The sequence below is a fragment of the Vombatus ursinus genome, unplaced genomic scaffold (assembly GCF_900497805.2).
Source record: "Vombatus ursinus unplaced genomic scaffold, bare-nosed wombat genome assembly UNPS02004868.1, whole genome shotgun sequence".
NCBI classification, from domain to species: Eukaryota; Metazoa; Chordata; class Mammalia; order Diprotodontia; family Vombatidae; genus Vombatus; species Vombatus ursinus.
In genome coordinates, this window is record NW_020944646.1 from 112,859 (window position 1) to 126,097 (window position 13,239).

The 13,239-nt window shown below is 34.7% G+C and overlaps 1 protein-coding gene across 4 annotated transcripts in view; it reads right to left on the reverse strand.

Annotated features, from left to right (window-relative positions):
* Positions 1 to 3,784: 3,784 nt before the first annotated feature.
* GK (glycerol kinase) overlaps positions 3,785 to 13,239 on the reverse strand; it is an 82,100-nt gene continuing 72,645 nt past the window's right edge. Inside the window, exons 19-20 of one of the 4 annotated variants that reach the window (XM_027842436.1) lie at positions 7,705 to 7,791; positions 3,785 to 6,039 (exon numbers count right to left, since the gene is read on the reverse strand). In XM_027842436.1, coding sequence (XP_027698237.1) covers positions 6,029 to 6,039; positions 7,705 to 7,791 — 98 coding nt within the window. In that variant the 3' untranslated portion in view covers positions 3,785 to 6,028. Of the gene's footprint in view, positions 6,040 to 7,699; positions 7,795 to 13,239 lie in introns of those variants that run through there. The other 3 variants (XM_027842435.1, XM_027842449.1, XM_027842443.1) reach the window with 3 other exon arrangements.

Here is a 13,239-nt window from a genome sequence, read left to right on the forward strand (position 1 = left end):
CTATATCCCATTAATGACTATTTTGGGGATCCATTCTTTCAACCAGTCACAAATTACTTCTGTAATGTTTTCAACTAGTGTACATCCAAGCTTTCATTCAGATTTTCCCATCTCTCTCCATCTTGTTCACAAGGATTGTAAGAGTATCTTTGTCAAATGCTTTGCTATAATCTAGTATACTAATGTCTACAGCAGGAGTCCTTAACCTGGTATTACTGGTTAACTCAGTATCTAGCATCATATTAAAAAAATGAGATTAGACTGGCATTCTTCATTAAAGTTAAGATGGCTCTTAGTATGGATCACTTCCTTTACTAAATGCTCACACTATTCCATTAAATATATTCTGGAATTTTCGAGGAAATGGTATCATGGTTTGTCTTGCCAGCATTACCCCCTTTTCTTTTTTGGAAAATTCAGGGGGCAGCTAGGTGATGCAGTGGAAGGGCAGCTAGGTAGCGCAGTGGATAGAGCACCGGCCCTGAAGTCAGGAGTACCTGAGTTCAAATCCAGCCTCAGATGAAACACTTGACACTTACTAGCTGTATGACCCTGGGCAAGTCACTTAACCCCAATTGCCTTAAAAAAACAAAACAAAACAAAACAAAATTCGGACATTTGCTGTTCTCCAATCTTGCATACCTCTTCTATTCTCCACAGTTTTTCAGAGATCACTCAGTAGTCATTATTTCCTAAGTATTTAGGGACTTGAATTAGGGTGGCTAGATGTTTTCTAATCATCTCATTTGTCCTGTGTCTCAAATGCTTGATAACCACTTTGTTCTAACCTTCCCATGCAAAGATAAAACAAAATCAGAGTTGATTCATTTTGTCTTTTTTTCCACGATCCAGTATCAATCATTCAGTTCGTCCATCATGGGGTATTTTCTTTTTGTCTTCCTAGCATTCAAGTATTACAAAAATTTTAAGTTTCCATTAAAGTCAAATTGAGGTCACAGGGTTTCAGCAGATATTTATAGGGGACTGTATTATTTTAATGTGGCAGCAGAAAATCTTAGATAAAATATTTAATAGCATACAGTCTGTCCCATCATTCAGGGTAGTCATGGTCTATAAAGTTGTCACAAACAAAAGGGTTAGGTTTCTGTTAACCTCTAGTCACAATATTTACTTTAGCACTTTCCAGAGTGATCAGTGAATTTCCTCTTCCTTTTTCTAGATGTATTGTATTGTTGATTCATTAACATTGAACTGAGGGCCATCAACACTATAACTCATGCCTGAATGAAGCTTATCTAACACATATATTTTCTCCATAAGATTCATCACAGGCTTCTTCAGTACTGTGCTCAAGAGCCATTTTAAATAAAGAAATCACCAAAAAGCAGCATCAAAATGCAAGGAAAAAAATACTGTAAAAAGGACACTTGTTTACAGCATGAAAGCTGAAATAAGAGAAGAACATAACTTCATTCAACCTCCACTGGGAACACGTGCAGGTGACTCAAATTTTTTGCCATTCATGAATGACCATGAAAAGTATCACAAGTATTGATTCCAGGGTTAGAAATAAATTTGACCAAGAAGGCAAATTCACAAATACAAAATCTTTGAATTTTGAACCACCTAAAAAAAAGTTAAAAGCCTTTCCTGAAGACTGATGAAAAGGAGGATGACTTTGTTTCATTACACCTATTGCAAGTGTAAGAAACCCAAGGGCAGGGGTAGAGGGGTGGGGGTGGGAAGGTGGTCCATACTTGGGAACTCTCATAAGGAAATTTCTTCTACTAATGCAAATCAGCAACTCTTTTGAAATATATAGTCCTAGAGATTTGTCTGGGGCACTGTAAGGTTAGAGGACTTGTCCAGGGCATCATTTCCCTCCTCATTTCCCACCTGGCTGCACTTACTTTGTAATTTGTATGCCCTCAGGAACCTTATCATTAAAAAATCTCATAATCACTTCATCAGTACCCTCTACCCCTCCTACCCCTCCAATTAGAGAGTGGAGCTATGAACTCTCCAAGCTTCATTTAAGGAGGAAGCACAGGACAGATCTCATTTCCCACTAGGATGTACTCATTTGGACTTCTCTGATTTCTCTACTCTGTGCCACCCTCTCCCCCCCCCCCACTTTCGCTTTTGTGTATTGTCTTCCTCTGCTAGATTGTAAGCTCCCTGAGTGTAGGAGCTTTTTCATCAGTAATCCCACTTGCACCCCCTAGAGTTTAGCACAGTGCCTAGAATGTAGGCTCTTAACAAATATTTACTGACTATTCACTATTGACTATTCTCCAAAGGTGGGACTTAAATCTAAGCTTTTTGACCCCAAGGCTGCTTCCTTTGCCACAATGCATCTACTTCCTTATCAATACCTGAAAAAAGTCTGAGTAGTGAAAAATAAAGTCAATTTATTAACTTCTCTCTCCCCATAAACTGAATTTAGTTTTATCAGAAGTTAATCTGACATTTTATAAAAGTCCTCTGAAATCTGTCCATCATCTATAAATAACCAACTTTAAAAATGACTACATAAGCTTTTGAGGTTGCTATTTGACCCTCCAATGCCATACATGCTTCTCTGTTGGCTTAACTAATTTTAGTTATTTTATTCCTTGTGGTTTTTGAAAAATTATATTTAACAATGGGATATAGCAATCTATCCTGCCCTACAGGAAAACAGAAAATAGAAGGGGGGATGATAGAAGGGAGGGAAGATTAGGAGGAAGGGGTATTCAGAATGAATGCTGTCTTGGGGTGGGGGCAGGGGCGAGATGGGGAGAAAATCCAGAACTCAAAATTTTGTGGAAGTGAATGATGAAAACTAAAAATTAATGTTTAATATTTTTTAAAATGGTATTTAAAGATACTGGCCCAGTTACACAACTTAGGTTCCAAATGTTTAACATCTCCATCCTGAACTTTTATGTTTTTGAAGATTAAATAAAATTATAATTTCATTTACTTTGAAGATGGGACAGAATGGACAATTTTGGGCAACGGACAAATTGCTTATTGAGCATTTAATGTTGGAATTCGTTTTAACACCAATTATGAAGCAGTCTAATTTGTTTGACTGAATTATACAGTATTCTTTGACAGAAATATTATAGCTCCAATGTGGTAAAATATTTTACATGTTTGCAGAATGCTTTCTCAACCAAAAGCTCAAAGTGTATATTAAATTTCATCCTTATTCATTCTTGCTCAAAGTGCTAAAAGAGCTTTTCAATTTCATCATTATTCAGTCTTAAGATGATTGAAAAAACATCTAAAACTCTTAATATTCTTTTAAAAATATTTAGAAACTGAAAGCAATCATTTCAGAAATAAAAAGTTGACCACTGTTTAATAGATGTTTATTATCCTGTTTTCTATTCATGACAATAATATTTCAGTGCAAAGAATCTGTCAAGAGGCTTCTTATAATCTCATAGAGAAAAGTTGGAGCTTATACTAATTGTATTTGCTCTTTTTATAGTCGATATATTTCCTAAAAGTGTGGAAGTGAGATCATGTAGTTTTTTCTTACAAGGACTATCAGTTCCTCACCATTTCCAGAAATAGCTTCTTTAGTTAATAAGTTCTTCAGAGTATGCCTGATTATATAACCAAAATGACTGCTATATAATTAGGAAATCTGAATGTCACATTTCCTGAGGTATGTGTGTGTGTGTGTGTATACAAATACATACACACACACATACACATATATATTTAAGAATATATGTATTCTTAAATATTGAACCAGATTCTATTCTGTAAATGAAAAGTGCAAGTAAGAACTATGGGACAATTTTTAAAAGTAAATTTATTAGTCATATTGTGATATCACTGTGTACAATCTCAAATAGAAATTATAAATCATGTAATTCATAGAAAAATTCACAAGGTGCTAAAAATAATTTGAACAGCATTTTTTTCATTATTATTTACAATTAATTCAACCTACCTTGGTAGAAATGTAATTGTGTTAAAGTAGCTTTCCCTCTTCCCATCTCCCCCAAAATGATAATTTCACAGTAACTTACTACAATAGCATCATTGATATCACCTGTCAGAACTGGAACAATCATAGTAACAAGTCAAATAGGTGGAAGGGCAGCATGATCACAACCGTAAATGAGTACCATCAATTTTTAAAAGGTAGGATAATGAAATTATTTCTACATTTGATTTTCAAAGGCTTTGTTTTGAGCATCAAATGATGAAATAATTGGGAGGTAATATTTAGTGACAAATAAAAGCTTCAAAAAATTTTTTTTCACATGGCTTGTAACTGGTCAAGGTTCATCCAAGTAAAATGGGAAACATGTTAGCAATAGACCAGTAAATAGTTAAGATTCAGATACAGAAAACACTGTGAAAAAGAATCACATTTTATTGGTCACCCCCTTTTTTATGCTGTTTTGCAAACAAATCTCAATACAAACATAAAAACAGGTCTTGCTTATTAGTATTTTGGATCTTATTTACAAGAAAAAATTTTGCACAAAAAGGTACATCCAAGAATTATGGGCATGTCCAGTAGTAAAGGCAGAATTACTTACTTCCCTGTCCTCAAACATGCAAACATCCTTATACATATTCAATGAAGGAAAAGTGCTTTTAAGAGCGAACATTATTTAAAACCACATTCTTAGAATTCATTGTACTTGATTATAAAAATAGAGTTAAGTTAAATATGTTGTATGGAAATTCACTGTCTATATTGGTACTAAATATTTTCTCATTGTCATTAAAGAAGAAACACAGTTAAATTAATTTTAAGATGGTTTTAATTAGCTTCAAGAAAGACTAGATGAAATCTTTAAAAGACATTAAACAGGAATAATTCTGTCTTCCAAAGTAAAAATTACTATATACTGTGAAGTTGGTAACACATTTGGACCTAATGAAATGTTTTGACTTTCTGTCCAAATTAATTTTTTTTCTTCAGGTTTTTAAAATAATGATTCCCAATATAGCTAAAATTGAGTCAGATAAAAGTCTTTATTTGGACCAATACTTGTAAATTAAAACAATGTTCAGCATTTATCCAATTATGACATCTAAGTTAAAAAAGTATGACACATAGTTGAATCCAGAATAGGGTGTGTCTTCATCTACTGACATGGAATATGTATATCAATCATAAATGTTGCTAGGTCTTCAAGAAAAAGTACCTCCTGGAAATTAATGTGCATAACAACTCTCCCATAATGTACATAGTCATTATCCCCAAAATATTTGTGTACATGGTAGTTCACTTAAAACTCAAACCCATTTTGACTGAGTGCAATGTACTCTTTATTTTTAGGTGCTACACTGTAGATGTACAATCTGTGGCCATACGAAGTAAAAAACACAAAAAGTAGAGGTGAAAGAAAAGGAGACAAAAAGGAAGAAAATGTCCTTCCCTGTAAGAGCCAGGCAAAAATACTGGAGGTTTTAGTTATATTGGTGAGAATATTTAAGTAACTGAAGAAATTCAGTTAGGTGAAATAATTTATAGGAAAATATTTAAACTATGCTATTGTTAAATTTCTCCTTTTTTAAAATTAGAATTATTCAAGTATAGAGCCTTTGACCTTCTTACCACATAGGAAAGAAGTTCTTTGGGGACCAATGGCAAAAATGCACCCTCTTTTTTTTTAAAGTTGTATAGGAGTATCTCAATTGAGTACTTGCAGTCAGAGTATAAAATTCCTAATCCATCAGCATTTGAAAGTGTTTGATAAGTCATCATAAATGGAAACTTAGTTTTTCTTAGATCTTGAGGGGAAGAAGGCAAGATGATAAAAATAACTGAGGGTCTTCTTTGTCCTTAAAGAACCAGCCCAACCTTAATTGCCAATGTTAAAAAAAAAATACACTATGTGTTTCTATAGTTCTTTCTGCTGTGTTTTCTTTAATTCAAGCCACAAGACTACCCATAGGGTTCTTATGGAACATGCAGCATGTGGCTTATAAATAAAAATAAAGTTCTATTAGGTAGTATAACACATTAAGAGAAAGAATTGCTAGATTCTCTTAAGTACATAAAAATAGACTTCCTCCGAGGAGTCCATGGAATATATTCAGGTATTTATGGAACACCTAAAACAGAAAAAAACAAACATGTCAATAATACTTAACATTCAAGAGCTAAACAATGATAATGGAGTTAGTTTATACTTAGTACATACTAAAAATAACATTTTTTTGTTTTCAAATAGCAAAAATAGAAGGCAATGTAAATTAAACTCAACTGCACAAAAATTTCATGCAAATTGAATGAAGTTAATAGCTACTTTTAAAGCACTTCACGCGGCATTTAATAATACTAAGTCACTGATGTTATCTCTGGTATCAAATATACGTGATGTGACTATAATAATGAAGTCACTAAAACTGAAGATATGAAGACTGTGACCATATTCATTTTGGTAACCTAACTCAGACTTTGAAGAGGTGCTATGAATCTTAATCTTCCACAAATTATAAGATCTTAACATACTGAGCCAAAGGATTAGATGGAAGTTAGGCAGAATTACTCCACAGCATTTTTTCTCAATTTCTTTTTCTATTACAGTATACCGTTAGTAATAACAATGGAATTATTCCTAAAGGTGCATCAAATTAAATTTAGAGAGCTTCCTCAAAAACATTCAGACACTTTCACAAAACCTCTAATAAGGTAGTAATAACTGCCATGTAAAAGCAAGACAATCTGGGTAACACGTAATATAACAAGACAGTTGAATCTGGGTAACATGTAATATAATCTTTGCCTCCTAAATGCAAGTGCAACTTATTCACAATTTTCTCAATAATGAAATGGAATAAATGCTTTGGAAAGAGTAACTTAGAATGATACCATGAAGGCATTTTTTTTTAATTCAAGTATAAAGCTTAAAATATTTTTTTTCTTACCTAATGTTAATTTAAATAATTCTACTCTAACTTTAAATACAGTGATGAACTGATTATATTCCCAAAACTTAAAATTTCTCATTCACAATTTAAGAGGCTAAAGGATTAAGGAAACACATCATAATTTATTGGTATGAGAAAAATAATCATCACAGTTAACAGTAGTGTTATTTTAAGATTATTATTTATTGTTATGAAAGTCAGGATGAGGAGAGTCAGCTATTAATAGCTTTAAAAAGACATTACTAATGTTTAAGTCAGAAGTGTTTACCATATATCTTGAATCCATAGATCAATTTTCACTTGCAAAAGATACTGCAGTGATATAGTCTTTCAGCTTTTAGCCAGAAGGAATTGGGGCAAAATAAGTGGTTATAATTAAGAAGAAACACCACCTCACATTTGGGGTTACTATAACAGTGACCCAGCATACTTAAAGGACTTCTTAGTGATTTCTTTTAGCAAGGTTTCAATATCTATAAAAAAATTGATTTTCAAATATACCAATATTTCCCCCACAAAATTAGATACTAACTTTCAGCAATCACCCTGAATTTCATTTTATAGAATTAATAAGATTCAATTTTGCTTGGTTTCTGTTTATGACATTGGGATGCACGTCTTTTTGCCCCCAAAGCATAATCTTCTCTCCTTTAAAACAGTATTTAAGCTGTTTCTCTCTTCTTCTGACTTTCCCTAGAAAGTCTAACTAGACAGATCTAAGATCTATTTTCTAGGTTCTTCTATACTGAAATACCAAGAAGTACTGAAAAACTTTTCTGTTGAGTTATCACAGACAAATACATTTAAGCTACCTAGTAAAATTTTCTAATGCAAATAATAACTAACCTGAGATGTACCTTGCTCCGATTAACATTACCATGCTAGTCACTATAAAAAAGCCCAATGGCACACTACAGAAGATATTAGGGTCACCTGCTGTCATCCAAGGAAGAGGGAATTCCAGTAAAGCAAACCGAAAGAGAGACACATTAAAAAGTACAAATTTGTGTTAAGAATCACATGAATAGCAAAACAAGAATCACAAAATAATACAGTATACTTTCAAAAGCTAGCAAGGTTATATTAAATCAAAAATATAATCAATATTAAAAGCTTATGACAGTTGGCAAACAATACACAAAGCATGCAACAATAAGTAAGCCAAGAATATATTTCATATGAGCTAGACAAATCCAAAAAGAATTTTGGGGGAGTTGAAATTATAAGTTTAGCTTTGCTGCTGAACTATAGACCATACTGAAATGAGTGATGCAAGCCCACCCCCCCCACCAAAAATAAAAAAGCTTGAATCACTCTCAGAATTGCAATTCTTTGGATTCCACGGAAGAGTTATATTAGCTAACTGAAAATGGACACCAAACCTTATTTCAGCTAAAATAATGGTTTATTTTGAGGATATTAAGACTTTCTTTTTAAATGAATATTAAATAGGATATGGATATTCAGGAGAATGAACTGCTACTAATTGAAACTTCAACATAGAGCACTGAAAAATAGATATGATTGCTTAAATAGACAACCTAAGTGGAGGGCTGTGCAATTCCCTGAGAAATTTGGTAATGTTAAGATCACCTTTAATTTGGCTAACAAAAACAATTTAAACAGATAAAAATAATACTCTTTCCCAGACAATGAGGAAATCTCACCTCATCAGATTATTTTGGTTTTTTTTAAACGCCATTTGCAGATTTTACTATTATAAAGAAGTTAGTTAAAATCTCAAGGGAAAAGTAACTGCCAATTCATGAAAAGTTGAGATAGTCAATTTGAAAAATAAAACAACAAAACACATTAGTACCAGGATCATATGAGATAAATTACTTTTACAGAAGGAGAATCTTGTCTTAATGAGTACCCTTTACAACGTGCTCCTGTTTGTCCTGTCTCACAAAACTATAAACATCTCTACAACCCAATCACATTTCAAACATTAGATACAATAAATTCTGTCTGGTGAAGGAATCATAAGACATTTATACATTCACAAATCTCCATTTATTTTGATACTTCAAAAGTCTGTGATCTCTTATGTGAGTAATTCCTTGACAATACTGATTACTCCTCCTCTCTATAACCTGCTAGATAATGTAAAGGAGCTACTGTGGCTAAAAAAAAAATCACTCTTTGGCCAACCTAGTAAGTCTCTCATTTAGTGGCAAATCTTTTTAAGGAAGAGGTTATTGTTCTGGCAAGGGAGAGCATTTGCACTTGAATATATTTACAACAAGTTAAATATTCTGGATAAATTAAACATTTGTTTTAAAATGTTGCTTTGGTGAATTTCTGGAGATTTGTTCAGCATATTCTTCTTGCTATCTGTGCCTGTCCTAGATGTATAGTAAAAAGTGCCTGGGTTAATTCAAAGTCATCAAAATTTGTGATGTGTTTTATATAGTATGGTATAGTAGTTTATAAAGCAGTTCACAGTGCCTTGTGTAATTATCTTGCAAGATCCGAAAAGTCAACAGCGGAACAACAGCAAGTTGTACCTGTACGAGTAGGTATTATCATGGTTTAGAAGCGAAGCATTTCATACTTCACTAAAGATTCTCATTCTGAATCTGTCATACATCTGGAGACTTTACCCAGAAAAAAAGTGCTAACTAAAAGTGTATGTTCATAGATGCAGAGCTAACATGGTGGAGTGAAAGCAGGGACTTGCCTGAGCTCTCTCTCAAACACCTTCAAACACCTTTAAGAAGTGAATCTGAACAAATTCGAGAATGGCATAACCCACAAAGAGACAGAGTGAGGCAGATTTCCAGCCTAAGACAACCTGGAAAGTTGACAGGAAGGGTCTGTTGCACCAGGCTGAGAAAGGAGCACAGTAGTGCATGTCACATATGCACAGACCCAGCCCCAGCAAACATGGAGAAGGCCTTGAGGGACTGAATTACAGGCAGCAGTGGCAGTTTTCAGACTTCTCAACCCACAAACACCAAAGACAACTTAGAAGGTCAGTAGGAAAGGTCTGTCAGACCTGGGTAGGAGAGGAGCGCAGTCTGGCCCAGGGCCCCAGCAAATCAGGAACAGGCTGTGGGAATCGGCGGCAGCAGCCACTGCTCCTAGAGCTATCAGCCCACAGATGAATGTTTGAAAGTCACCTATTTCGACTTTCAGGAGCCAAGATGGCAGAGTATGCAGTAAGTGGCTGCCACACTGATGTTGAAAAATCCAAAATATTGCTCCAGGAAAAATCCTGGAATAGTGGAGGCAGCAAAAAGACAAGGTACACCAAGTCTTTTATCTCAGGCGGCTAGGGGGATTAACGGGAAAGGTTCTTCCTGCTGAAGCTGAAGGGGATGAGTACAGGACAGGAGGCATCCTGGCAAGGCAGTGGCAAGCCCCACCCTAACAAACCAGTGGGAGATCCTGAGCCCCAGGGTGGCGGAGCAGGCAAGCACCAACACCAGGCTCACAACAGCTACCACCACCAGCTCCAGCTCAGCACCAGGTAAACTACTAGACACTTCCAGCCTCCAGCTGCCAACACCTGAGGCCCTAGCACACAAACTAGTAATCAGGTCACTATCCCCCAGCACAAGAAGCTTGTGACAGTGCCCCCTATGCCCCAGAAGCAGAGATCAACTTTAAAAGACAGAAAAAAGGAAAACAACATGAGCAAGAAGCAACACAGAAAAACAATAACCATAGAGAAGTATCTTGGTGACGGGGAAGATCAAATCACAAATTCAGGAGAGAACAACACTGTCAATATACCCACATCAGAAACCTCAAAGAAGAATATGAACTGGTCTCAAGCCAAAATAGCCTTCTTCTTGGAAGAGCTCAAAAAGGATTTTAAAAGTCAAATAAGAGAGATAGAAGAAAAACTGAATAATACCTTTAAAAATACAATTGACAAAATGGAAAAAAGGTCACTGAAGACAACAACTCTGTAAAAAGTAGAATTGGTCAAATGGAAAAGGAGGTACACAAGCTAACTGAAGAAAACAATTCATTAAAAATTGGAATTGGGCAAGTGGAAGCTAATGACTCTATGAGACACGAATCAGTCAAACAAAAGCAAAAAAAAAATGAAAAAAACAGAAGAAAACGTAAAATACCTCACTGGAAAAACAACTGACCTGGGAAAAAAGATCCAGGAGAGATAGTTTAAGAATTATTGCTCTACCTGAAAGCCATGATCAAAAAAAGAGCCTGGACAGTATCTTTCAAGAAATCATCAAGGGAAACTGTGCTGAGGCCCTAGAACCAGAGGGTAAAATAGTCATCAAAAGAATCCACCAATCACCTCCTGAAAGAGATTTCAAATTGAAAACACCAACGACTATTGTAGCCAAATTCCAGAATTATCAGGTCAAGGACAAATCCTGCAAGCAGTCAGAAAGAAATAAATATCATGGAACCACAGTCAGGATTATACAGGACCTTGCAGCTTCTACATTAAAAAATCGGAAGGCTTGGAATATGATATTCCGTAAGGCAAAGGAGCTTGGATTACAACCAAGGATCAACTACCCAGCAAAACTGAGCATAATTTTTCAGAGGAGGAGATGGAGATAGGTGACTTCCAGACTTTCCTGATAAAAGACCAGAGCTCAACAGAAAATTTGATCTTCAAATACAAGACTCAAGAGGGGTATAAAAAGTAAATAGGAAAAGGGGGAAAAAACACGTTATTCAATAAGGGCAAACTGTTTACATCCCTACAGGGGAAGATGATACTTACAAACTCTTGAGAACTGTATCTTTATGACAACACTTAGAAGGAATATACATAGACAGAGGAAGGGGATTTAAGGTGACTTTGATGTGAAGACAAAAAACCTAACTAAGTGGTGAAAAAGGATTATAATGGGAGAAGAGCAGAGGAGGAAACAGAAAAGGGTAAATTACATCACATGAAGAGGCACAAAGACATCAAATTACATTAGAAGGAAAGAAGGGAGGAAGATGAGCATTGTTTGAACTTTACTCTCTTCACATTTGGGTCAAGGAGGGAATAACATACTCAGGTATAGAAATTTAACTTACCCTATAGGAAGCAGGAGGGAAAAGGGGAAAGAAAAGGGAGGGGGGATAGAAGGCAGGGAAGAAGTAGTAAGGGGGAGAGAGGAAGAGAAGGGAGGGCAGATTGAGGGAGGCAGTGGTTAAAAGCAAAACTCTAGTGAGGAGGGAAAGGGAGAAAGGAGAAAGAAAAGCATAAATGGGAGGGGGGGGATAGGATGAAGAGAAAGACACAGATAGTAATCATGACTGTGAATGTGAATGGTATGAACTCTCCCATAAAAGAGAAGGGAATAGCAGAATGGATTAAAAACCCTAATCCTACAGTATGTTATTTACAAGAAACACATTTGAGACAGAGGAATACACACAAGGTAAAGGTAAAAGGCTAGACTAGAATATATTATGCTTCAGCTGAAGTAAAAAAAAAAGAGGTAGCAATCCTGATCTCAAATGAAACAAAAGCAAAAATAGATCTAATTAAAAGAGATAAGGAAGGAAATTACATCCTGCTAAAAGGCACCATAGACAATTAAGTAATATCATTACTGAACATATACACACCAAGTGGTATAGCATCCAAATTCTTGGAGAAGAAGTTATGGGAGTTACAGGAAGAAATAAACAGCAAAAGGCTGAGGGACCTCAACCTCCCCCTCTCTGAACTACATATATCTAACAACAAAATAAGCAAGAAAGTTAAGGAGGGGAATAGAATTTTAGAAAAGTTAGATATGGTAGACCTTTGGAGAAAACTGAATGAGGATACAAAGGAATATATCTTTTTCTCAGCGGTATATGGCACCAACACAAAAAAAGACCATGTAGTAGGACATAAAAACCTCACAATCCAATGCAGAAACGCAGAAATATTAAATGCATCCTTTTCAGATCATGATGCAATTGAAAAAAAAAAAGGGCCATGGAAAGATAAGACTAAAAATTAATTGGAAACTAAATAACCTAATCCTAAAGAATAAGTGGATCAAACAACAAATTACAGAAACAATCAATAACTTCATACAAGAGAATGACAATAAAGAGACAACATAATTAAACTTATAGGATACAGCAAAAGTGGTTCTTAGGGAAAATTTTATATCTCTAAATGCTTGCATGAATAAGATAGAGAAAGAGGAGGTACATGAATTGGACATGCAACTAAAAAAAGAACAAATTAAAAATCCCCATTATATATCAAATTAGAAATTCTGAAAAACAAAGGAGAGATTAATAAAATTGAAATTAAGAAAACTATTGAACTAATAAATAAAACTAAGAGCTGGTTTTATGAAAAAAAATAAAATAGATAAACCTTCGGTTAATTTTATTAAAAAAAACAAATTAACAGTATCAAAAATGATAACAGTGAATTCACCACCAATAAAG